Source organism: Scomber japonicus, chromosome 10 (genome assembly GCF_027409825.1).
Source record: "Scomber japonicus isolate fScoJap1 chromosome 10, fScoJap1.pri, whole genome shotgun sequence".
NCBI classification, from domain to species: Eukaryota; Metazoa; Chordata; class Actinopteri; order Scombriformes; family Scombridae; genus Scomber; species Scomber japonicus.
In genome coordinates this window covers 18,779,225-18,803,613 of record NC_070587.1, presented here as the reverse complement: position 1 = coordinate 18,803,613, position 24,389 = coordinate 18,779,225, and the positions used below count along the sequence as shown (strand labels likewise).

Sequence of the window (24,389 nt, the reverse complement as noted above, 5' to 3'; positions counted from 1 at the left end):
GATGTAGATAGACTATGCCAGCATCCAACTCATCAGGCCCATCAAGCAAGAACAGCCTGTCTCCATAGGAACGTGACATGTTAGTTTCATGGCATCTTACATAAGAGTGCATCCCTCCATATAGGAACACACACACACACACACACACACACACACACACAAACACACACACACTGCATCCATAGGCGAGCCAATCTGCAGTCCTTTACAGATCAATGCACAGTGCCTGCTTATAAAACATTTTCTCTATAAAGGCCATGCTGTCCTTTATGATCCTACCACATGCAGTGACCAGCCTACTAATTACATCAGCACAGTGTTCATTTTATATTTGATTATTAAAGCTGCTACTCTAGTTTTATGTCTTATGCTATGTTCCCCCAGTAGGCTATATCACACATTGTCATGTCCAGCTTTTACAAGATGGTGGGAATGGAACAAAATGCTTCATCATTCCCCACCACCACATCTTCCTCTTCCACTGTGGCACCGTACCACAATCTATATGTGTGTATCTCCATGTTTCTCATATGTCGCTGTGTCTTCCTCTCTTGTTAGTATTATGTTTTTACCATCAACACACCCCTAAAGTTTATAAACTAAGTAAGATTTGTGACTAGATGTTAATTTGCCATCGCTCTGGTTACTATGGCAGCCACTAGACGACCGTGACCAGTCCCTCGTTCCGAATGGACGCTTTGCTCTTTAGCAGCGAAGGATGGCGTTACGTCACATCACCAGGGCGACCAGGCTCCCGAGGCACGTGTCCTATATAAAAGCAGCAGGCGGGACAGTGTAGTGCGCACACAGACAGAAGAAGCATCAGCCGAGGTAAGCTGTCAACCCGATTTACCCTCCGGTGTGTAGCGGCTTTTATTGCGGCCGTATTACACATATTTACCAAAAAATGACCGTAATTCCGCAAAATTCAGCGTTGTAAAGGTCTGTACTACGGTTTCAAATGTTAGCTTGTCTGCAGACGCTTCAGTGTTGGCCTATCATACCTTAACCTCTTTAAATGATACATTGTCATCTTTGACTCTCAATTCCTCGCATTTTTAACTTAAACTGATATAATATGAAATGAGGCTGTAACTGTAGCTTATGCACGTTTTGTTCATCCAGCTTTATTTAAATCGGCCCAACAAACGTTATCCCGTTTTAAGTGGCGCAGCACCACTTTAGAGACTGAGAAGAGGATAGCAGGGTAAAGTAACGACCATTTGGCATAATTAAATCATCCTCTTTAGCTGGATGCAGGCCTTAATGCTGCAGGAAATGAAGAAAGGAGCGAGGATGGGAGGAGATGCGATACGGCCACGCAGCCTCGTATAATATTAGTTCGTCATTGCATCAGTTAGCTTACGCCAAAACCCAGCAAAAGATGAACCATAATATGTATTTGAAATGCTGCTATCGCGGTCCATTCATATTTTCTGTTTCATTCATCTGAAGCTAAAGGTAACGTGACATTGTCAGCTCCCTATGCTGCATCTTTACGGAAGTGGATTAGTCTCCATGTTACGTAATCACATACAAGAATATGCGTGAAGTTACCAGAAAAAAACGTAACTACAGTCTATTTCGGTAGACGCTGGAATGAAAACGAGTTAAAAGTGAAGGCTGTAGTTTGACTGTAATACAGCTATTTGCGGCTATAATGCACTGAGCTGTTATGACACGATGTGCGGGGAGGATGGGCGTGCGTGAGCCGGAGGTGAAGCTACGTGCCTTACTGGCTCTTCATGATGAAGCCTGCCATCGTTGCGCCATTAGATTACAGAGATGATTGTACTCTTGATAAAAGAGGAAGCAGGGGTCACGGTGATGTAAGATCTGAACCGACATGGGACAATTGAATAAAGTTCAATGTCGAGAGATGAAAGGGGGAGAGCTGAAACGTGCTCCTGAGATGCGTTTTTGAAGGGCAGACAAACAGAAGGGGTGTCGCATGATTCTGCCGCAGTTTGACTCGACAGACCTGTTGATGCGGTTTTAAAAGAGCCATGCGCTACTTTTTAAAGCAGCCACACGACACAGCTGAAGTTCATCTCAGTTTATTTTGTGACAAAGCTTTTAACTAGAGGCCTTAATAGCAGAACTAGTCAGCCGTGTCCTGTGTGGAAAATTAATAAGAGGAAGCTACAGTAACAGACGAATTGATGTATTTTAAAAAGGCAAAATCAATAAACGTCAAAGCCTAAAAGCCACACAGTGTTACTGTCAGGTAGGTGTGGTACATGCAGATGCAGACATGTCTGGCCTTGTCTCACTGCTGAAGGTCATTACTCCAGCTGAGGAAGGTCACAGCAGGCCCTGAGCTGCTGTAGTGATGCTGAGGGGCTGTTCATCTTTATTCTCAAACTCCCTCATCAGTCTGAAATGAGCCATTCACACTGGACCCATAGCTCAGGTTATGAATGACTGAAGGTAATTAGTAAGAGACCCAGAGCTGCCACAGAGCTGCTGAATATTATAGACAAAGCTAAAAGCTGTATGTGTTAACAGGCTTTTCAGGCCTCATGTTGATCATTTTGGGTGAGAAATAGCAGCCATGTGCCATGCATCAGCAGATGATGATTTGGCAGTATTTCTAATTAGCATGATTTATGACTGCAACTTTCATTTATACCAATTTATTTACCTTAATATTGAAGTATAAACAAATATACAACATCAAATTTAATTATTGTGATATATCAAAAATTACAATATAGTAATACATTTTCAAAATTAAAATGAGTCCTATAGTCTTATCAGTCTATTGGAGTTGGTTTGATGCTATAACTTTACATCATGGCAAGGTGGTGCCATGCCAATAATATGAACCAAAGATATACCTGGTATAAGGTGTATTGTCATTATTATTATTATTATCATATTATTATGGACACATAATAATAAGGCCAAGTTGTCAGGTCACACATAATTAATGTGACATTCGCTCTACTTTTGTGCTTACTCTAGAGTGCTGCAGATCAGGGTGTCAGCTAAATTTCTGACATGTAAATGTCAGCGGCCGTGTGACTGACATGTTGGCCCTTTGCTGAGCAAGGAGTATACCATTAGCCAATGAAATGAGCTCCACCAGTAACACGCAGGGCATGTTCCTCCAGCCTAACTAGGATCACAGCCATGTTATTAAGAACACACATGATCTACTGAAGATGTAAGTGAGGCAGTACTGTAGGTCTCTATGTCATTGGTCATAGATGGGGAATAGACTCTTTAAGAAGTACATAGGCTATTTCTTTGTTCTATCAACCCAGGCTTTAAGTATTTGTCCTTCTTGAAGAGGTTGTGATTCATTTTTTTCTAGATCAACTCAAGTTTTCCGCCCTTAAGTAGTATTGTTGTACTAGGGTTAGGGTTAGTCCCCTTCAGTTCTGCTCTGCAGCTGACTAATCAACCAGCCATTTTGTCCAGGATGTGAGTAAGAGAGAAGTAACTACACAGTGACTCAGCACTCTGCCAGTGTTAATTTAAGGAAATAAGCCTTACACAGAGGAAGGAGGCACACAACTGGAAAATATAAGCCAATACATGTGTAACAAAGCAGTTTGACTTGTTTTTAAAATAATTTACAGTTTTTCAGTTACCATGATGAGTGAAAAATAGCGCACACAGCATAAAGGTGAACTGTAGCTTGATAGCTCTAGAGCTTGAGAGGAGAGGACAAAAGGTACCAGGGCTTTAGGAAGGATATCTGTCATCTGCCTGCTGACACAAGCTCAGAAGGATATGAGCTGTGTGTGTGTGTGTGTGTGTGTGTGTGTGTGTGTGTGTGTGTGTGTGTGTCTTTGCAGAGTAGTCACATGTCTCTCCTACTGAGTCCTGAGCCCTCTGCAGTTTGATACAGCTCACTTTTTACTAATTCATGGCACCTAATGTCTTTGTGTTGGTGGGTGTGTGCGCACGTACATGAATGAGTGTGTGTTTGCACAGATCTTTGCAGTAAGTTACTAAATCCACTAGCTTTATTATTAACTAATTGTATTCTTACCATTAACCCAGATATACTGTATGCATGTGTATTAGGTAATAGAAATACTTAGCAACATCAACTCTTTATATATTCTGGCAGATTACTGTTGCCACTGATGAAACAGTGGACTTACTGTGTGTCTGTTGCTGTCAGCAGGAGGCTCTACCTGCTGAGAGGGACACGCAGCCTGTGGTGGGCACAGGCTTGTGTCTGACTGCTGATGTAATGCTGTCGGACGTTTAACTGACTAGTTTATGGCATCAAAGTGGCATTGCCTCTGTGATGAGACTATAAAAAGAGAGGAAGCAGGTACACTGCACAGGAGGGGAGGAACAAAAAGATGATCGGAAGGTCAGATAGAGAGTTTGACAAGAGAAAGTTTGAATTCACCAGTTTTGTGCATGTAAGAGTGCATAACTGTTTCTAATGTATTTGATTTATTTAAATTTACTAAGAGGAGGGCCAGAAAAGAAAACATTTCCTAATTGGATAGTCTGTCTGGCGTCTAGCCAATCAGCCCTCTGCAGTGGAAAAATACTGTGAAGGAAGAGGGAGTGACAAGGAGAAAGAGGGCTAGAGGGAGGTTTGAATAGGCACCAGACACTGAAAGAAGGGCAGACGAAGGAGGAAGGCTGGGGGGAGTGGCATAGAGGGCAGAAAAAGTAATGACAGTCTTTCGGTTCATTGACTCACCAACAAATTTACAGTAGATGCACAAACTGAGGAAACCCAAAGAATGATGATATAGTCTTAAACTCTTGTTATGAACATAGTTTTCTTTTAAAGTTGTAGTTTTAGAAAACATCTCATCTTAAAGCAAATAAACAGGCCAGTTGTTATTTGGCTGCAATGAATTATGTGAATAGTTTTCTAGTACGTTGGGAAGATGAACAGTAGCTCATCTGTGCTCCTCTAAACTTAAGTCCATATAAGGGAGAGCAGCATGTGACTGAACTGCACACAAACACCACCTCTAAGCCTGTTGACATATTACAGCGAAAAGAGGAGTCGGTGTGGGTTTGACATCAGAGGAGGTGTTGGCAGAAGGGAAATGCTGTGTCACACTCTCTCCTTTCGTCTCCTTTTTTTTTTCTCTCTGAGCATCAGACATCTTTTGTGTAAATTTTAGGATTTCACCACCTGAGGCAGCCTGTGGTCTTTGTCCTTTTCTGGTTGGCTGGGTATGAGTCATCTCTCCTCTCAGCAGTCCCTGTGGTGCAGATGCAGTACACGCAGAGTCGTAGACACCCCTTGTCCCCGCACCCCCACCGGTGAAACTGTGTTTTTGTGAGGAAAATGGGTCGCAGCTCAGAGGGAGGGTAGAGTGTGCTAAATGAGGTGGACCAGACAGACAAAGAGTGGTGAGGAAAGACAAATAGGCAGATGGAGGTAGGGTACTGAATTTGAATGATCTGTTCGGGTGCTTGGGAAAAGAGGAGGGGATGTGTGATATATTAAAAAAAAAGCTAGATAGAGAATAATACAGAAATGGGATTAAAAGGTGATGACAAAGAGAGAGAGCAGGAGGGGGAGAGACTGACCCACACTCTGAATAAACAGTACATGTATTCGGATGTATGGACTGCTGGATAATAAGTGGAATGACTAAAGATTAAAAAAAAACATTTAGGCGTATCTGACTGGCTGATTCCTCTCTTTCTCTAACCAATCAGAAGAGGGTATGGTCGCCCCACCTTCTTCAAGTGTTTGGTGGTTTTATTGTCAGACTGGTGAAAAGGGGAGTTTTATGGAGCAAAACTGAGGCGAGACAGAAGTGAGGACGAAGGAGGACGGTTAGATGTAGAGATGGAGAGACTGGATAGATGCTTTTCCAGGTTTTTTTCTGGAAAGTCGGGGTTGAGCGTCCCTCTTATTGGTCCCTGGCCAGCCAATCAGGAGAAGAGCTGGCTGTACTGCAAAAATGTTAATCACGTATTTTGCTCATACGACAGATTAATCCATTTAGAATAGACGCTGCCACTTAAGTGAACTCATAAAATCACTCACTTTAAATCTTTTCAGTCTTCAACTTGATGTTGATCCAAAGTGAGCAGAGTAGTTCATCTGTAATTGGTAGTAAATAGTCACATAAATGTTAAAGAAACCTTGCTACACTTCATTTATCTGGTCTGCTTCTCCTCCCTGCAGTTGAATGAGTTTCAGCAGATTGTAAACTGCAGTTCACAGTATTTAACTTCTGAGGTCCGCTGTGCACAATACGGCCTCTGTGAGCAGGGAAGTGTCTGTGTGAGTGTGTGTCGCCCTATGAGAAAAGTGTGGGCTGAATACCAGATCTGGGCTGATTGGTCTACAGTGAAAAGAGGCAGGGCTGTGTAGTGGAGGAGTAGAAGGAGGTGCTGGCTGCTTTTGAGGATATTTTGTCCTGTTGTAAAATGCCAGAAGTAACGTTGGATAATGTAACTGTGCTAGTGCAGGGTTCAACTTCTTGGGCATGTTTGTTGCTCACTCGTTAACCATCTATAACCAAACTAATATGTGTATAGTGCTTTTACCTTTGATTTTTCTCTATAACCATTTTGTGCTCATTGTTTGTAATGAATATTCAGTCATGACAGCTCATGTCTCTCCAAACATCAGACGTAGCCTTTTCCTCTAGACTCTAGAGTCTAGAGAAGTCCCATAAACGTCCCTCCCATTGATTGGCCAATCCTCGACACTGTAACTAGGCAACAGTAACGGATATAAAGGGGGCGTGTCATCAAGTTCATACAGACAAGCTGGTGCCACTTAGTAAAAAGACTCCAGTGCTCTCCTACATCAGTTCATTCAAGCATACTCTCATTTTCATAGTTTAAACTTCAGCAGCTGATTAAAAACTACATCTTCCACGAGATCAGGTTGTCAAGTTGTGAAATTCTCCACATCTGGAGCCAGATCCCACCAGTTCTCTTCTTTTATTTGGCTATGTCGAACTTTGTCCAATCCCATTTTCCATCTATTTAAGTCAGTAAGAATCGTCCACCCGGCATTAAAAAGTAATATTATTTATCAGTAGAGCAGCCATTTTGTGTTGTAGAACCTGGGGTAGCTGCTGAGAAAATGGGGACATTAGTGTAGAGAAGGACAAAGCCAAGGAGTGGGACGCTGGACTGTGAAAAAGTGTACAGGAGACAGGGAGGGAAACTTCAAAAGAGAGGAATGAGAGCTTTGTGAATGAACAATAGGTGATTGTGGGAACCGAGTATAAAGGAGAGGAAAGAGAAATGTGAGAACAGCATGATGATACTATCGCTCTCTCTTTCCAACTTTCTCCTTTGGTGACCTTGTATTATGGATGCTAACAGCAGAATAAAATGGCTGCTCTGTCCTGACAGGAAGGTACCAGAAGCAGGCAGAGAAAATGCTACAGACAAGTATTCAAATACCTTTTAGAAATCTGGCAGCTGAAGACCATAATCGCTCTAAATGAATTTTAATTGGCATCAAATGGTATTACAGAGCAAGACACAGCATCAGTTTATTGTATTAATAACAACAGTGAATACACCTCAGGTTCAAATACATCGGAGATGGTGTAGGAGAACGAGAGAGATGATTTATTCTAATCTGGTTGCCCCTTCAATCTATTTAGAGTTCTCCCACAATGCATTTCACCAGAGCAACAGCCTGTCCTACATGCTCCCCACAGAGACACACATAGAGAGAGAAGCACACATACAACAGATTAGGAGATTACTGTAGCCTAAAATGGCAACCAACCACTTTCAAGGGCAATCTGCAGTGTCCTTACTTAGTCTACCTGACTGTCACACACACACACACACACACACACACACACACACACACACACACACACACATACAAGGTTACTACCTGGTTACTGAGCGCAGGGTTTGGTGACATGTTACAGACAGAGAGCTCTAAATCTCCAGTTCTATAGACACGAAACCTCAGTGAAACACCACATGTAGCAGTTTATCACATCTGTTGAACCCAAAGTGGTTCATCTGTTGGGTTTCACACCCTGTATTAATTAACCCAGAATGAGTCCCTGAATTAATCCAGGTTTTCAAATGAACAGCTCTTAAACCAGCTGGTTGTTGACATAGTATTAACCTAAATTAAACACACAATCTTTTCTTTTTCAACTAGATGTAGAAGAAGATGCTAAATCTGATATCAGAGAGTGCTTTTCCCTTCAATTATAGACATACCAACGGCAGCAGAAAAGAGGAAGAGGAGGAGTGAGATGATGGAGGAGGGGGCAGGAAGAGAGAGAAAGGAAGCAATTGGTAGAAAATACAGGGGCAGGAGCAGTGGGAGGAGAGGAGAGAGGAGGCGTGGAGAGGAGAAACGGAGAGATGAGTGTATGAAAAGGAGAGGAAAGCAGAGGGGAAAGAGTTCACATAGTTGAGTCGAGGCCAGACTTTATCTCTCTTCAGTTAGCGGACAAGTCTCTCTTTGTCGTGTTACATACCTAACACTGACTGTGCTTCTGCCTGCCCTCTTATTGTTCTCCATTGTTTTCTAAACATGTCCACACATGATGTAAGACCTCTTTATGCTGCAGCACATGCGTGTAAAACACACTATTTGACAGCCCGTATTTTTGTGTCCATGACAACAAACTCAGCGCCCACCTTGAGTTTATTATTATAAGTTACACCAGCTTCATTTGATTTGAGGACACTAATGTAGCACCTTGGTGTTTTCTTTACTATTACGTGCTAATGCTTCACACTCCTTGTCCACATTTACTTAGATTATTGCTAACATTGTTTCTAGTCTTGATTTCTTTTAGTATTGCTGTGCAGACTTGACAGCTGACCGACAGATGAAGGAACATCACTCAAAATAGATGTTTAGATTTGTCTGTTTTTTGGTTTCACATGGCCACATTACACTAGTGCAGCACACACACAGTCCTCATGTATTACTAATAACTTAACTTGCCTGATTAAAGCCACCTCTTGCTGCCAAGGCCACAGTTTGCATATTTGTATTTTTGTTGTCAAGCTACCAAATGACAAAGAAGAGAGTGTTTTACATTCATTTCTGGCATTGTTAAGAGCAGATGGTTATTTTTTCTGCCTGCTAGCTAGGATGTTCTACATGTACATTTTCATTTTAGTTTCTAAGCAGTTTTCTGTGGTTATCTTTCTAATGTTAATGCTTTTTCTCTTTTTTCTTGTTTTCCTCAGGTAACTCAATCCACCCAAAGCAACAGCAACCATGTCAGATCTCTGTGTTGGAATCAATGGGTAAGTTTGAAATGCAGAAACTTCAGAAACACTGTGCACCCAATCATTTCTTGTGTTAGTAGAGGATTATCGACGGTGCTGTGAATGCCTTTACTTGCCTACACCACATCCTGTGCAACTTTAATTAGAGCCTGGGATGCAGAACAATGTGAATCCATTTCCTTTTAAATGGTAATGGGACAGTAAAATCTGTAGTTTACTTTGATTACATGTTGGAGGCAGTCTGTAGCTCTTCATTTAACCAGTTAACTGTGGCTGCCTGTTCTTTTACATTCCTTCTTTCCAAAATATGAAACTGATCTGACAAAAAAGGCTGCACTTCAAGTTGTTGATAAAGATTGTATTTGATATTTATTAGATTTTACTTGCATTAATAATGAGATTAACAATAGTGGAGCAGCAAGAATGTAGAAGTGAAAGAAGTTCATGATCTTCTAGCCGATGGGGTTCATGTTAACTCCCGGGAGTGATTTGACATCCTGAGGAAGTTTACCACAATTTTCCCAAAGTAACTATTAATAATCTGTCTTTGTGTCTTTGTGCAGCTTCGGTCGTATTGGCCGCCTCGTGTTGAGGGCTTGCCTTCAGAAAGGCATCAAGGTTGTGGCCGTCAACGACCCCTTCATTGACTTGCAATACATGGTGAGCAAACATACAAATACTTAAATTATTCACAGCGACATGTTTAAATCCATGTAGATGCTCACTGTAAAAATATAGGGTGCTAACACAAGATGTAAGCTGCAGTGTCTATCGCTTAAAGAAGCTGTTAGTAACACCTAAACTGATTCTTCTCCCAGGTCTACATGTTTAAGTATGACTCCACCCATGGCCGTTACCATGGAGAGGTCTCCCAAGAGGATGGCAAGCTCATCGTCGATGGCAACGCCATCTCTGTCTTCCAGTGGTGAGTGATGATGAAGACATTTGGTGGCTAGTGGCTGTTTGTGCACAGACATCAGTAATGTTGCTAACTGGTGGCAGCAAACTCCAGAGAAGCCAACATGAGTATTATTTTATTAAAACAGCCATCCAGTTGGAATCGTATTTTCCATTTTAAGGTGAGGTGTTTCATGCCAGTTCATCCTGCTGGTCTTTAATATCCGGGGTGAATTCCTGTCACTCGGAATGAGGCTGTCTGCTGCCTTAGGCCTTTGTCATAGCTGCCCCTCTGTCCATGGTACCCGCTGTTGTTTCAATCCATTGAATAATGGGGCCTCTACTCTGAAAAAGCCAATACCAACAAAGTGGAGGGTTATTGAAGAGACATTCCTGTTTTACATGTCCACCAGTATGAGCACTAAGCAGCACACGATGTACTGCCCTAACATGATTACACTCCCACCGTCATCTAACACTTCTTTTGCTAAACATACCTTGTACACTGTTTCTGTGTCTCTGTTCATACTTTTGTAATAATCACTTACATTTACATTAACTCCCTCGTGTCCTCTCTGACTCTAGCATGAAGCCAGCAGAGATCCCCTGGGGCAGCGCTGGAGCCAAGTATGTTGTTGAGTCCACCGGAGTCTTCCTCAGTGTGGAGAAGGCCTCTGTATGTACATACAAATATATTTGCACATGGAAATACTGTATGCTACTGTATGCAGATTGTCCAGTTTCTAACTTGTGCTCTCTTTCTCTGTGCTTGTCACTCACAGTCTCACATCCAGGGTGGAGCTCAGCGTGTGGTTGTGTCCGCCCCCTCACCTGATGCTCCAATGTTTGTCATGGGAGTCAACGAGGACAAATACGACCCCTCCTCCATGACCATCGTCAGGTAACTTGCTCTAGGTTTTGCACACTGTAGGTTTTTGATTTACATAAACATGTTACTACAGCCTTGCTAGAACTCTTTTAGTAACACAATTCAGGGTGAGAAAATATATATTTTTTAAATTTCTCTAAGGTAAGTGATTCTTGTAGAGTCTGCTAGTTAGTGACCATGTGTATCTTTCTGTTGATAGTAATGCCTCCTGCACCACCAACTGCCTGGCCCCTCTGGCTAAAGTCATCCATGATAACTTTGGAATTGAGGAGGCTCTCATGGTAAGTCCCAATAAATCTGTTACTGCTCTGAAAACATGCATGATCTGAGTTCAGATTAGACTTTTTCATAGATTTTACAGAGTTGAAGGTTGGAAAGAAAATATGTCATGTATGTTATGTGACACTCTCCTCTGCAGACCACAGTCCATGCATACACAGCCACCCAGAAGACAGTGGATGGTCCCAGCGCCAAGGCCTGGCGTGATGGCCGCGGTGCCCACCAGAACATCATTCCCGCCTCCACCGGTGCCGCCAAGGCAGTGGGCAAAGTCATCCCCGACCTCAACGGGTAAATTCATGCACACATCAACCTAACCACCAGATTGACCTTTATTTGTGTCAAGGATATTAGCAAAAGTTGTAAAAAGAAAAAGTAGGTGGTGCCACAAGTCCAATATCTGTCTTTTTTTCTGTTTTTGTCTCCAGCAAGCTGACAGGCATGGCATTCAGGGTGCCAGTGGCTGATGTGTCAGTGGTGGATCTGACATGCCGTCTGTCCAAGTCTGCATCTTACGCTGAGATCAAGGAAGCCGTCAAGAAGGCCGCACACGGGCCCATGAAGGGAGTGCTGGGTTACACCGAGGACCAGGTAACGATATATGACTAATGATGATGTCACAGTTAAAATCATCACCCAGTGGGTTGAAAGGGGGCTTCTCTTTTTTTAATTGAATGTGGATCAATGGATTAAGATTTATTTCCAGTCTTGTTCTTAATGAATTTATGGTTTATGTGAAGAAAATATGACTTGTGTCCTCAATGATAGTTATGAATGTAGAGACTAGTAAGTAGTTTTGCATAAGCTGTCCCTGGCTACACAATATCTGACTGACATATTTTTTGTTTTACAGGTTGTGTCCTCTGACTTCATCGGTGACACCCACTCCTCCATCTTTGATGCTGGCGCTGGCATCTCCCTCAATGACAACTTCGTGAAGCTCATTTCCTGGTTAGTTTGTCTGTCCTACATTTAACAGGAAAAACTGTTTAATCAGTTTCAAAACTGATCATTAAATCTCTCTCTTTTCTTTTTGCTGCCTCTCTCTGCAGGTATGACAATGAGTTCGGCTACAGCCACCGTGTTGCTGACCTGCTGATGTACATGCACACCAAGGAGTAGATACTTCATGTCCTGAAAGGAAGTCAGGAAAGGGACCACCCCAACCATCCTCTCACCCCCTCTCTTCTCTTTTACACACAGGCCCCCCCCCCATAGACAAGTCATAGCATCACGGTCCTTAGCTCTACTACAGTATACGTAGGCAGCAGCAACAGTGTGTTTGAGTGTTTTGAGTTTATCTGTTTTTTCCTTTAATAACGAGACGATTGGTCGGTGACAGTATTTGTGTCTGTGTGCCCCTCCCTCTCCACCTCTCACTGCCACTTTAGATGTGTCGTTATGGCTCAATACAATGGTAACTACTGTATCCATCTCCATGTTGGTGTGTTTTAAAGGCTTAGTCACCAGTGGAAGGAGGAAACTGAGAGGCAGAGCTACTGTAACTCCGCTTAAGAGTAATGAGAAAGAAATAAAATTTGAAAAACCTCAAGCGGTGCAGTTGACTTGTTTCATTATTTATATGAACACAAAGACAATAAATCACTTATGTGACTCTGATTAATACACTGACTGCATTTGCAACACATGGTAAGTGAACATATCACTTTCTGTATTTGAATGAATCATTATTAAGCTGTACTTCACACAACTTTGATGATCACTTCCTGCACAGTGGCTCAGTGGTTAGCACTGTTGCCTCACAGCAGGAAGGTCCTGTCCTTGAACCCCGGATATCCTGAGTCTCTTCTGTGTAGAGTTTGCATGTTCTCCTCGTGTTTGTGTGGGTTCCCATGGGATGCTTGGCTCCCTCCCACCCTTGTTAGGGTTAATATTCTGGAGCTGCTACTAGTGTGTGTGTATAGGATGGGTCAAATGCCCCACAGGGATCAATAATACTCTTCTGAGCTCCAGTTTTGGTTTCAATAAAAAGGTTTACTCTTATTTAATGCCTTCCTTCCATCACTGCAACCAGGTGTGCATCACTTAACCAGTCAGGACAGAACGACTATTAGTGGAAATTAGTGGAAATGAGATGCTGCAGCACATTTCAATTCAAGTCAGGTTTATTTACTATAACGCCAAATTACAACATGGAGCAGGCCTTGACTGTACTCTTAAATTTAATTTGAACAGACCCAACATTTCCCCAAGAAATGCAAGCACTTAACTCCCCTTTACCGGGAAGAAACCTCTAGCAGAACCGGGTTCTTGGTAGGTGGCCATCTGCCCTGACTAGTTGGATTGAGAGAGAAAGGAGAGACAGTGTGTGTGTTTGAGAGAGAGTATTATTCTATAATGATACTGTATATTAATGTTAATGATATATATCATCGAATTAAAGGCTGGAGGCCAATATTTAAACAGTAATGGAAGAATCTTGCCCCAATGCTTGATTGTTTTGTTGCAAGAAATATCCTGATATTTAAATAATAGTTTAAGTTGTTTTTTGAGGGAAAACTGCCATTGGCATAATGGTCACCTTAACTAGTGATGAAAATAATGATGCGTTACCTGGGCACCCTTCCCTCGAATCCAGTCATTTTCTAGAGACACTGGTGGGGAAAGGGTGGAGCAGCTGCAGGACAGAGCCTGTGGAGACATCTGCTGTCTTATTCATGTTACTGCATTTTAATAGAGAAGAAACCTTATACAGTCTATGGAAGAAACGTTTACTTTTTAGTTCCTGTCGTGGAAAAGCTGCTTCCTCTTACAAGAAACTGACATAAAAAAAAATACTGCAGTGCCACCTGCTGTTCTATTTAACATACTGCCATTAAAACAATATGTTACAGGTCTTTAAGGCAGGGTATTTATTACTATTGTAACTATTAACAGTATATATACACTACCAGTCAAAAGTGTAGACATACCTTCTCTTCACACCTTTTTCCCTGCTCCAGTTACACCAGTGGAGGTACCAGGTAATGTCTCAAGTCTGCTGCTCCACATAGTGCTTCAACTCCATTAAGTCTTATTGAATTGCTTATAAAAATATCAAGTCTACAACTCTTTAATTACCACGTGTTGTTTACTGCATGTTATGTTTTAGAAAATCATGATGTGTTGTCTAAATTGCAAGACACAAGATCAGTGAGTCGAATTAAAATTAAACTAAATGTATTTTATATATTTTTTATTTTTCACATTCTAGCTGTCTGTCCCTTTCCTTTAATATACAAGGCTGTTAATCAATACTGTTTCTTCTGCCCTGTAATATATATATATATATACATATATACTGTATATACTGTATATATAGACAGAGATCAGCACAAGGACGTGGTAATCAATATCTGTTGATTTATGAGATTCTAATCCAGTCATTTGCCTGCAGCCTCATTTCCCCATCCAACCATGGCGACTGGACAGTTTTGAATGTTCAGGATTTGAATGAAGCTTTCTGATGCAGAGCGACAGCCTTTACTGCGTCACACATGACTGGATTTGGGTACATTTTGTTTGTGTACTCTGTATTTGTTTGTTTTTTCATGTTTTCACCTTATTTGTTTTTGAGTATGCACTCATATGAAAAGCAAACAGAACCCAGGCTAACACAATTGTTCATATTGTTTATTTTTTAGTACTCCATCTTTCAAGTTGTTGAGTTGAATTCAAAGAAAAATACACTGTAAGTGATCAAACGTGAAGAGATGGTGAGATGTCATCATGTCACACAGGCTTACAAAACTATACAAATTAATACAAGCTAGAGCCACAATGCATTGTATGACATGGCCAAAGAAGAAAAGAAGAGAAAAAAAACAATTTGAATAATTTTCACAGATTGCATAGCCTCATGTCTACAGCAAGGTTCCTTTCTGACAGAACATATACTGTATTATACTGACAAAATTTAAAAAAAAAACATAAACACAGTTTTTGATTATTTTTACACCAGAACATATCAGGGTTTTGTCGCCACTCTTACATCATCAAAATATGTGCAATAGAAGAGAAGTCACTTTTGACTGTGAGTCACTTTTCTCTCCTCCCAAATCAAACTGCTCACACAATATATTTTTCCTCTGAGTGTTTTATATCTTTCAAGCAATCAAAGGAAGAGAACAGCTAAAGGAATATTTGAACACACAAGGACCTCAGTTTGGAAGAGTCTGTAAAAAGTGTTGACTGGTGGGTTAAATGAAAAGAAATCCTGTTCAATGAAAAATTCAAAAGTTTCCATACTTAGCTTAAAAAGCATGGACTCACTGAAGCAACTCTCCACACCATAATAGGGGGTGTGGAGAGTTGCTGCTCCTCAGGTGGATCTGGTGAGTCATCCAGTAGGTAGGTAGCTGCTATAAAAACACTCAGGCAGCTCCTGACTGCACAACTGACCTGGCTGACAGAGTACTCTCCTCTCTGTAGTTTTTTAACGACATCGCAGTGTTTTGACTCACCTGGACCAGCCATGGGAAACAAGTCTGAGCTCATACTTGCTCTCCTGCTCATTTCTGCTCTTGGCTTGAATGCATCAATCACAAATATGATTTGTTACCTTCAAAGTCATGAGACGACCTGGCTGAAGGCGAGACTGTATTGTCAGAAGAACAACATTGACATGCTTACGTTTAAAAGGGTGGGCAAAAGCTGGCTGGCTAATTGGATGTCAGAAGAAGAAATCCAAAAAGTCTGGATCGGTCTACTTAGAGACCCTGAACAAGACTCGGTCTGGAAGTGGATAGATGAAAAGTGAGTATCCCCTTTAAATCATGATCTTATGCTGATTTCAGTGTATTAGATTAAAGACAGCTACTCAGCAATATTAACTTGTTTGTTTCAGAACTGGAGAAGGGATCTCAGGAAACGACCTCTCATTGAGCTCCAACTGGGCTGATGGACAGCAGAGCGGTCACTGTGCATTTGTGCAGGGCAGTGATAGTTTGTGGTATAGTAATGCTTGTTCAAGTGAGCATCATTTCTACTGCTCATCTCATGGCGTCAATCATCATATCAAAATCAACCTTGGGTGGTATGAAGCTCAACAATACTGTCGGCGTGAATTTGATGACCTAGCCACTGTCACCAGTGAAACCACCGATCAGTTCATCAGCACTGGCTGGATCGGACTGTACCGAGAGGGTGGTAAGACCTGGAGCTGGAGTGGAGACTTGACATCTGACTACAGAAATTGGGCATCAGGGCAGCCACTCACTGAAGACTGTGCCTTCTTTGATAATGTGACCCAACTTTGGTACAGTGAACAGTGCTCTGAAGAGCTCCGGTTCATCTGCTATGATGACTACCTGGAGGTGGTGAAGGAGAACAAGACATGGGAGGAAGCGCTGAAGTACTGCCAGTCCATGATCCCAAAATCATGTGCTGACCCTGACACCTGCGTTTACCGCTACAGACTCATGAGCCTGACATATGAGAAAGAGTACAAGTATGCCAGGGATAGGATCTACAAAGCCACAACCGATGAGGTTTGAGGATGGATAAGGGTTTTACACATTAGCAAATTAAATGTTCATTTTCACAGACATATTTGAGCAAACAAATATGTTTATTCAACTTCCATTCAACAGGGACAGTGGGAGGGTAATTGCCCCAACCACCAACTGATATAAGTTGCCTATGTCTATAATGTGCACACAGTTCATCTGAGGAGTCATGTTTCCTCCACACTATTTATTTGAATAGTTTAGGTGTGAAACTATTCAGGATTTCTTAATGAACAAATATTGGACAAAATAGAAATAGCAGACTTGTTTTCTTCTTGTTTGCTATGTTCTTAATCATATCACAACACTCTCATATTTATTCTGCAAACACTTGTGGGATCCAAACATTAAAATAAACTTTAAAAGCCTTTTTGAATTAATGTTGTAATTCTGTTCTAAATTAATAAAATGATGATTTAAAAAATTGATTTAAAAACAAGGACATAGAATTATGAATTGGCTATTTAAATAACTTTGTAACTTAGCTTTTTAAAATGTTAATTATTTTATGTTAAATGTAAACACTGAAAAGGGAAAATATACCATTTGAATGATTGAATAACAAAATGTTTTGCTCTTTTATCCAAATCAATCTGCTGCATGTGAACATGTCTGTCTTTTTTGTTCAGTCTGTTTAATATGGATACAACAAGAAACATCAAGCTGTACAGATGGCCACAAAAAATCCATATACACACTAAATAACTTTTAGATTGAGTGAATAGGGGTCACTGGGTTTCATTTAGTATCAACATTTGATCCAAACCAAAAAAAGTGGCTTTAAAAGGGGTAAGTTGTGGTTTTCATGCCTTTTTTAAATTTACATAGCACTCTGAAATAGATGATCCACTGATTATCTAAGCATCTGTCCAAGGAGTTGAAGACAGCAACCTTATTGTTTACAAGCCAGTCTCTTTACACTTTAAACTACAGCCTCCCCAACTAAGCGAGCATAAAGTGAAAGAGGTGTGAGCAGTTTCAGATAAAACATTATTATTCCTGCTTTGTGTTTCTCAGGTTTGGACCGGCATGCGCTTCCTGGGAGGAGAGTGGTGGTGGTTGGATGGAAAAACGCTGGACCACCAGGGGATGCTGCAAACCTGTCCGTCCCAGCAGAAGCACTGTGGGACCCTGTCCAAATACGACACGAATAAGTGGCTCACCAGGGACTGCTCAGAGAGAAGAAACTTTGTCTGCCACAGATATAAAGTAAAGAAGCGAAGTGGTGAATCAAACACCAGCTAGACAAAGTGCAAGGTTTACTTTGAGGCTTTTGAATACTTTTTAGTTCTTTTATAGATCTACTGTACCTATATTGATCATTTTCAGTTGGAATTCATGGAGTGTCTAAAAAATAAAAAAATAAATCAGATTAGAAACCCAGAAATATACATTTGTTGGTTGATTTTACCATAAAAGTGAGAAAGAATAATAAAGTATAAAGTGAGGATGTAATTTGACTTTAATTTATCTTCATTAATCTTCATTGGTTCTTTGCAATATTTCACACATTTCTATGCTTGTGTAATGTCATCATCATTGACATGAAATCATCACTTGCTCCAGCTCAAAATTTGCTTTAGATTTAGACTGAAGAGTAACGCTTTAAATATTACAGATGTTATTACAACCAAAATGAATTAATAAATACATTTTCACATAACTGTCTCGTGTGTTAAAATGATTTCCAGTTGATAAGCTGTGTACAACACTGAATTATGAAGGCTATCAGCAGACATTTAAGACATTTCAGTTCATCAACCACCTGGAAGTAATTAACTTTAGCTTTACCAAAGAATATGTGAAATACAATCTTATACATTTTATGTCCTCTATATATACTAGTGTATAGTATGTAGTGTATATACTTTTCCTGATTTCTGAAAAAACTAATATAGTATCTTTGTTTATTTATTATTTGGATAAAATCAAATAACACTTATAGCACTGGTTTTGCTCTTAAAGTAGCCTATGGGTTTATGAATATACACACAAGGTGAACTTTGGCCAGTGTTAAGTCAATGTCTAACTCCATTAAGTTGATGGTAGAAATTGCACTTACATAACAATGATTTCCACTATTTTCAAGTTTCAGTCAGTTATTAATTTTGATCTACATCAGCTTTATATTGTATATTTTTACACCGCTTATTACTGCTACGCTAGTATCAATTGCAAGTATTATTGAGACCTTTGTATAAGCACCAACTGCTATGAAAATCAAATTGTGGGCTAGAAATGTTAAGCTTATCCATTAAAATAAACATTCGTCCTCTTTTTTATTCATTATTTAGCCCTTACATGTTTTTGTCTATGTTACATTGTCATGACACAAACACACACACACACACAGCAGTGAAGTATTATATTACCTTAAATTCAGTCTATTAATATAATATTTTGACCATAGACTACACCAAGAAGAACATCTTGCGGAACCGTTTTTCAGTGACATTGTCGGAGGCATTTCGGCGTGGCACCCAAACTAACTTCCGTCTGTCATTCAACGACACACGACATTCAGCCTTTTTAAGTTTCTCATTCACAGTAAGTTCAAACTGTGAAAAAGCTCTGGTTTACATGTTGCGCTGTATTATTTAAACGATAAATGAAACTAAGACAGCTTCGTATTTAACCTCGACAGAGAAACTGCCTTCGAGACCTGCTAAGCTAGCTAGACGCAGCGTCGTGTTGTAATGCTAATAGTTCAACGTTGGTTAATGTACATATTATTTAGTTAACTTAACATTACATACATTTAAATCAGTTTGTGTCTAGCGACAGCATGAAACTACATGTTAATTTAACTACCCAAATACGAGGATTTGCTGCTTTTATCCTTTTTAAACCATTATAAATCCTGATAAATGAATTGTAAATCATCTTTCACTATTTCGTGACATTTTTTAGAACAGCTGCTCTGATTATTTGAGGAGTAGTTGGCCCCTGTAATAATATAATGTATCCCTTAATAAGTGTGGTCCATGTTGTCAACCCTTCTGTGTTGTGTTCTTCTCTCTTTTACTACAGGGAGCTGAATATTGTGAGCAGACACCATGACGCTGTTTCACTTTGGAAACTGCTTTGCTCTGGCGTATTTCCCTTACTTTATAACATACAAGTGCAGCGGGCTGTAAGTGTTTTAAATCAGAACATCTTGAACATGGGTGGTGAATGATGCATGACTGTATATGCCGTCAGTCCAGTCATGTAATTATCATTACATGTTTTTTATATACTACTATTCTGTGGCAAGAGGCTGAAGTCCCTTTTAATAATCTGCTTAGTAATGTCAGAGGTTTGGGAGGGGGTTTGTCTAATCCTCTTACAATTGTTAAGTGTGCTTGTGAATTTGGTAGTACTTCCTCATAGCAACACAATACACAATTGCTGTCATATCTTAAAACTTTGCATCCAAAATTTCCAATTTCTGCCTGGACTGACTTCTTTCATAGTAACCCGTCATATCCTGCATTCATTGCGTGCTTATACCAATATTACAGTCCAAAATTTTAACTCTATGTGTCCAATCTTTAGTTCAGAGTACAATGCTTTCTGGAGATGTGTCCAGGCTGGAGCAACCTACTTATTTGTCCAGCTTTGTAAGGTGAGTGAGCTTTCAGGCAATACACTGATCCGTCATCATTTTGACGCTAAAGAACCTGGAATAAAATATGAAGTGAAAAATAAATGAGTGGTGGAGATTACATATAATCACAAACTATCAATGTCATTATCTTCCTTGTGTTTTGGAGTGTGTAAATCTGGTTTTCTTATCATTTTGTGTTTCAGATGCTTTTCCTCGCTACATTTTTCCCCACATGGGAAGGAGGAGCTGGGGTTTATGACTTTGTAGGGGTGAGTTGCATCAGTGTTGGATTTACTTACTACTGGAATTGCAAAAAAATATAAAGTGTGTATAGTACTAGGTTATTTAAGAGACTGATGTGTTTATGTTTGTCTTCCAGGAATTCATGAAGGCCACAGTGGACCTGGCAGACCTTCTGGGCCTCCATCTTGTAATGTCTCGTAATGCCGGCAAAGGAGAGTACAAGATCATGGTGGCTGCTATGGGCTGGGCAACTGCAGAACTTGTGATGTCCAGGTAAGCAGTCATTCATCTCTTTTATAGATTTAATTTAAGATTATAGAAGAAACGTCGGCTTCACTTCATCAAATTATTGTACACATTTCAATGCGGAATCTCACCGTTTGTGTCCTGTTGTGGTTCTTCAGGTGTCTTCCTCTGTGGGTCGGAGCCAGAGGGATTGAATTTGACTGGAAGTACATCCAGATGAGCTTTGACTCCAACATCAGTTTGGTGAGTCGCTGTTTTCTCCTCCTGTATGTCCTGTCATTGACTTTAATCTATTGTTTTCTGTGACCGTCTCCTTTTCCTCACTGCTCTCACTTCGGAGATAGCATTAGTCTACAGAAAAGATTACATTAAAATGTTTTGTTCTTGTCATTGTATCTGTAATCAAGTCAATTTTATTTGTATAGCTCAATATTAGAAATCACTAATTTGCCTCAGAGGGCTTTATAATCTGTACAGCATCACAAAAACCTCTGTCCTTAGACCCTTGATTTAATAAGGAAAAATCCTTAAACAAAACAACTTTAACAGGGAGGAAAAAAAACCTTGGGAAGAGCAACAGAGGAGCAATCAGTCTCTCAAGATGGACAGCCGTGCAGTAGATGTGTGTACAGAATAGAGCACAAATCACAGGATAACAAAATTATAATGCATTTATAATATATATGAAGAATGTGATGAATAGGATGTCAAGCAGCTTCCAGGTGCCACCAGGACATTCATTTCTGCGTTTGTGTGTAGGTCCATTATATCGCCATGGCAGCAGTGGTGTGGATGTTTACACGATATGACCTTCCTAAGAGCTTCAGGCTACCTGTTACTGTACTGCTGGCTCTCTGTGTCTACAAGGGCTTCTTAATGGAGTAAGTACACAACCTCTTCACCTGCGGACACACTACATATTGCGCAGTACACAAAAACAAAATACTCTTGCCTGACTTTCAACAAGAAAGTAAAAAAGTTTGTTTCCAAAAAGGCAGACTATTTGTTCAAGGGAAAATTCAGTTCAGTCAGGGTTTGACCACCTGGCTGCACTTTACTTTGAAAACCACAAGATGGCACTATGTCACAGCAACACATTAGCAACAGTAATGGGTATATTTTATTTACACAGAACTTAATTTACAAGCATTTAATGGAATTGCATCACATACATCAGAGGTACAAGTTAGAGAAATACATTAAAAAATAACCACATACAACTTGCATAATTTGATATACTTAAAAATCTCTTAAACAAGCTCCTCCTTTTCTCTACATTTATTTAGCTTGATTCCGATGTATTAACAGCACAAATGTGATTATTAACCCAACAAAATCTCTTGATGTTGTTGATTTGCTTTAAAAACTAAGTGGACCAGCAGATCCTTTCTAATTAAGTTTCAATTCTGTAGTTCATTGTGGTGTTTGTATTGGCGGCCTGAGTTACAGAACAAATACCACATTGAAAGCCATGTCTATTAACTCGTGGTTTACCAGTAACCTCTTAAATGTTCTGTATATTTGGGATATAATATCAACGACAAATCTGGAAACTCTTAAATAAATGTCAATTCATCTGATTTTGTTTTTGCCCGTGGATGAAAAGTATAACCATATTTGTGTTTGTGTCTTCAGGTTGTTTGTCCACGTCTTCCTGCTGGGCAGCTGGACAGTGTTGTTGGTGAAAGCTGTGCTGACTGGTGCCATCTCTCTCTGCTCGCTGTTTCTCTTCTCACTCTTGTCCACAGCAACCAAGTAAAAGCCGACACCATTGGAATAAGCCTTCAACAGTATGTTAAGTCCAGATTGGACTGAGGTTCTCAAACATCACAAGCTGATCTCAAACCCTTTGTCAGTCCTCGTATCACCATGCAACACCAAAGACTACTGAAAAATACTTGAGGATGTTGGGTATCTGGACTGGTCTGCTGTATAAAACAGGCTAACGTACAAGCCACAAACTGGTATGCTAACCAGTTCTTCCAGTTTGTTTTGTTTTTTTATCTGTCTATATGGACTCCTGGTAGAATACATGCTCTCTCAGGGTAAAGCTGTGTTTCAGTCCATCGGTGAAAACTGCAGGCTGAGTGGTGACATCAAGAGGCTTCTGTAATACGATTGGCTTACTTTAACTGTGTTGGTTTTGTGGAAAGGTGAATTTTGTACTATAACAACCACAAAATAATTAAGTCTTTATAACTAACATATTCCTTTTCTATATGTTGTCTAATGAGTTGGCATACTTAGTGATATAGTGAAATGTACTGAGTGGATTAATGACAAATGGATGGTTTTTGATAGTTCATTGTGTGGCCATAAATGTATCAATTTATTTATATGCAAGTAAACACTTTTTTTTTTGTTGAAATTGTATTAAAGATTTAAAGTTGAACTCAGAAGACTCAATGAGACCTGCAGTATGAATAAACTTGAGGGCTACTCTGACCACATTATGTAGACTTGTAAACATCTGTGATTTTGACATTAATAAAAATGTCTTTTGTCTTATCTGACAGAGTCTTGATTTAATAATTTTATGTAGTGTTTTTTGGGTGTTTGATATTCCCCATTTAAAAAAAAAAAAAGAACTAAATGAATTATTTTCACTGTTGGGCAGATTGTCGGAGCATGCGTGATGGTCACTGTTATCTGACCATTAATATTTTTAAATAGAATAGGTCAAATAAACCAATAGGATGAACAGCTCAATGGTATTTTATGTCTGGTGAGGTGGAGGAGCTTTTGCTTTTGGAGGGCTATAGATGTCTAGTGTCTAATTATGTTTCATATTTTTCAATCAGTCAAAATGTTGTCATCTCAACATCTATGGTATCTGAAGAGAATTATTTCTGCAGTCACAAGTAAACTCAATTGTCAAGCCTGAGTCTACAGCCATGATAGCAGCTCTCAGTGCAATTCTTAGAGCTACATGCTAACATCAGCTATTTTGTTTGTTGAAATTGTTTAACTTTGCTAATTTCCACTAAAGTACACCTAAGGCTGATGGGATGGGATTCATTATGCTGGTATTCTTTAACCACAATGTTAGACAATTCAATTCATCCTGGAGGGGACATGAATGTCTGCAAAAATGTTCATGGCAATCAGACATTTCACTTAAAACTACAAATGTCAATCTTATGGTGACATCTAGATGAAAAGTCAGTGGATCATAAAAGCCATTAGGATCCATGTCACTAGTGAACCATGAGAGTCTGTACAACATTTTATGCAAATTCCACTAGATGTTAAGGTGGAGAACAGACCTGTTGATGGTGCTAGAAGAAAAATCAGGATCACCAAATTCAACAGCTTTCATTCTCTCTTCTGCTCTCCTCTCCTCTCTCCTCTCTATTAAGTAGTTAGCTATATTTGCAATTCAAGTCTCATGCATGTCACCCACTTGGCAGAATGAAAAGGCATTAGTTATCAGACATAAAACAACATTTACGAAGATTAAAAAGTGCAATAAAACAGGGCAGGATACGGCATCCATGACCTCTTGCAATTAAAAAATACAGTTTCAGGAAATAAAACTATTTACTATTAA

The 24,389-nt window shown here is 40.0% G+C and overlaps 2 protein-coding genes across 2 annotated transcripts; both read left to right on the top strand.

The window, feature by feature from the left end:
• The first annotated feature begins 808 nt into the window (after positions 1-808).
• gapdhs (glyceraldehyde-3-phosphate dehydrogenase, spermatogenic) lies at positions 809-12,806 on the top strand. Its single transcript, XM_053326614.1, has 11 exons — positions 809-831; positions 9,148-9,207; positions 9,753-9,849; positions 10,008-10,114; positions 10,672-10,762; positions 10,869-10,987; positions 11,175-11,256; positions 11,394-11,545; positions 11,683-11,845; positions 12,108-12,205; positions 12,307-12,806. Exons 2-11 carry the CDS (start codon positions 9,179-9,181, stop codon positions 12,374-12,376), a joined length of 1,008 nt encoding a protein of 335 aa, XP_053182589.1. The 5' UTR covers positions 809-831; positions 9,148-9,178; the 3' UTR covers positions 12,377-12,806.
• A 6,434-nt stretch (positions 12,807-19,240) lies between these two features.
• Positions 19,241-23,347, top strand: tmem147 (transmembrane protein 147). The gene is given in 9 exon segments (XM_053326753.1): positions 19,241-19,308; positions 19,792-19,894; positions 20,299-20,368; positions 20,554-20,619; positions 20,730-20,866; positions 20,998-21,082; positions 21,599-21,720; positions 22,475-22,569; positions 22,572-23,347. Coding segments are annotated over 8 exon segments (735 nt in total). The 5' UTR covers positions 19,241-19,308; positions 19,792-19,817; the 3' UTR covers positions 22,655-23,347.
• The last annotated feature ends 1,042 nt before the right edge of the window (positions 23,348-24,389 follow it).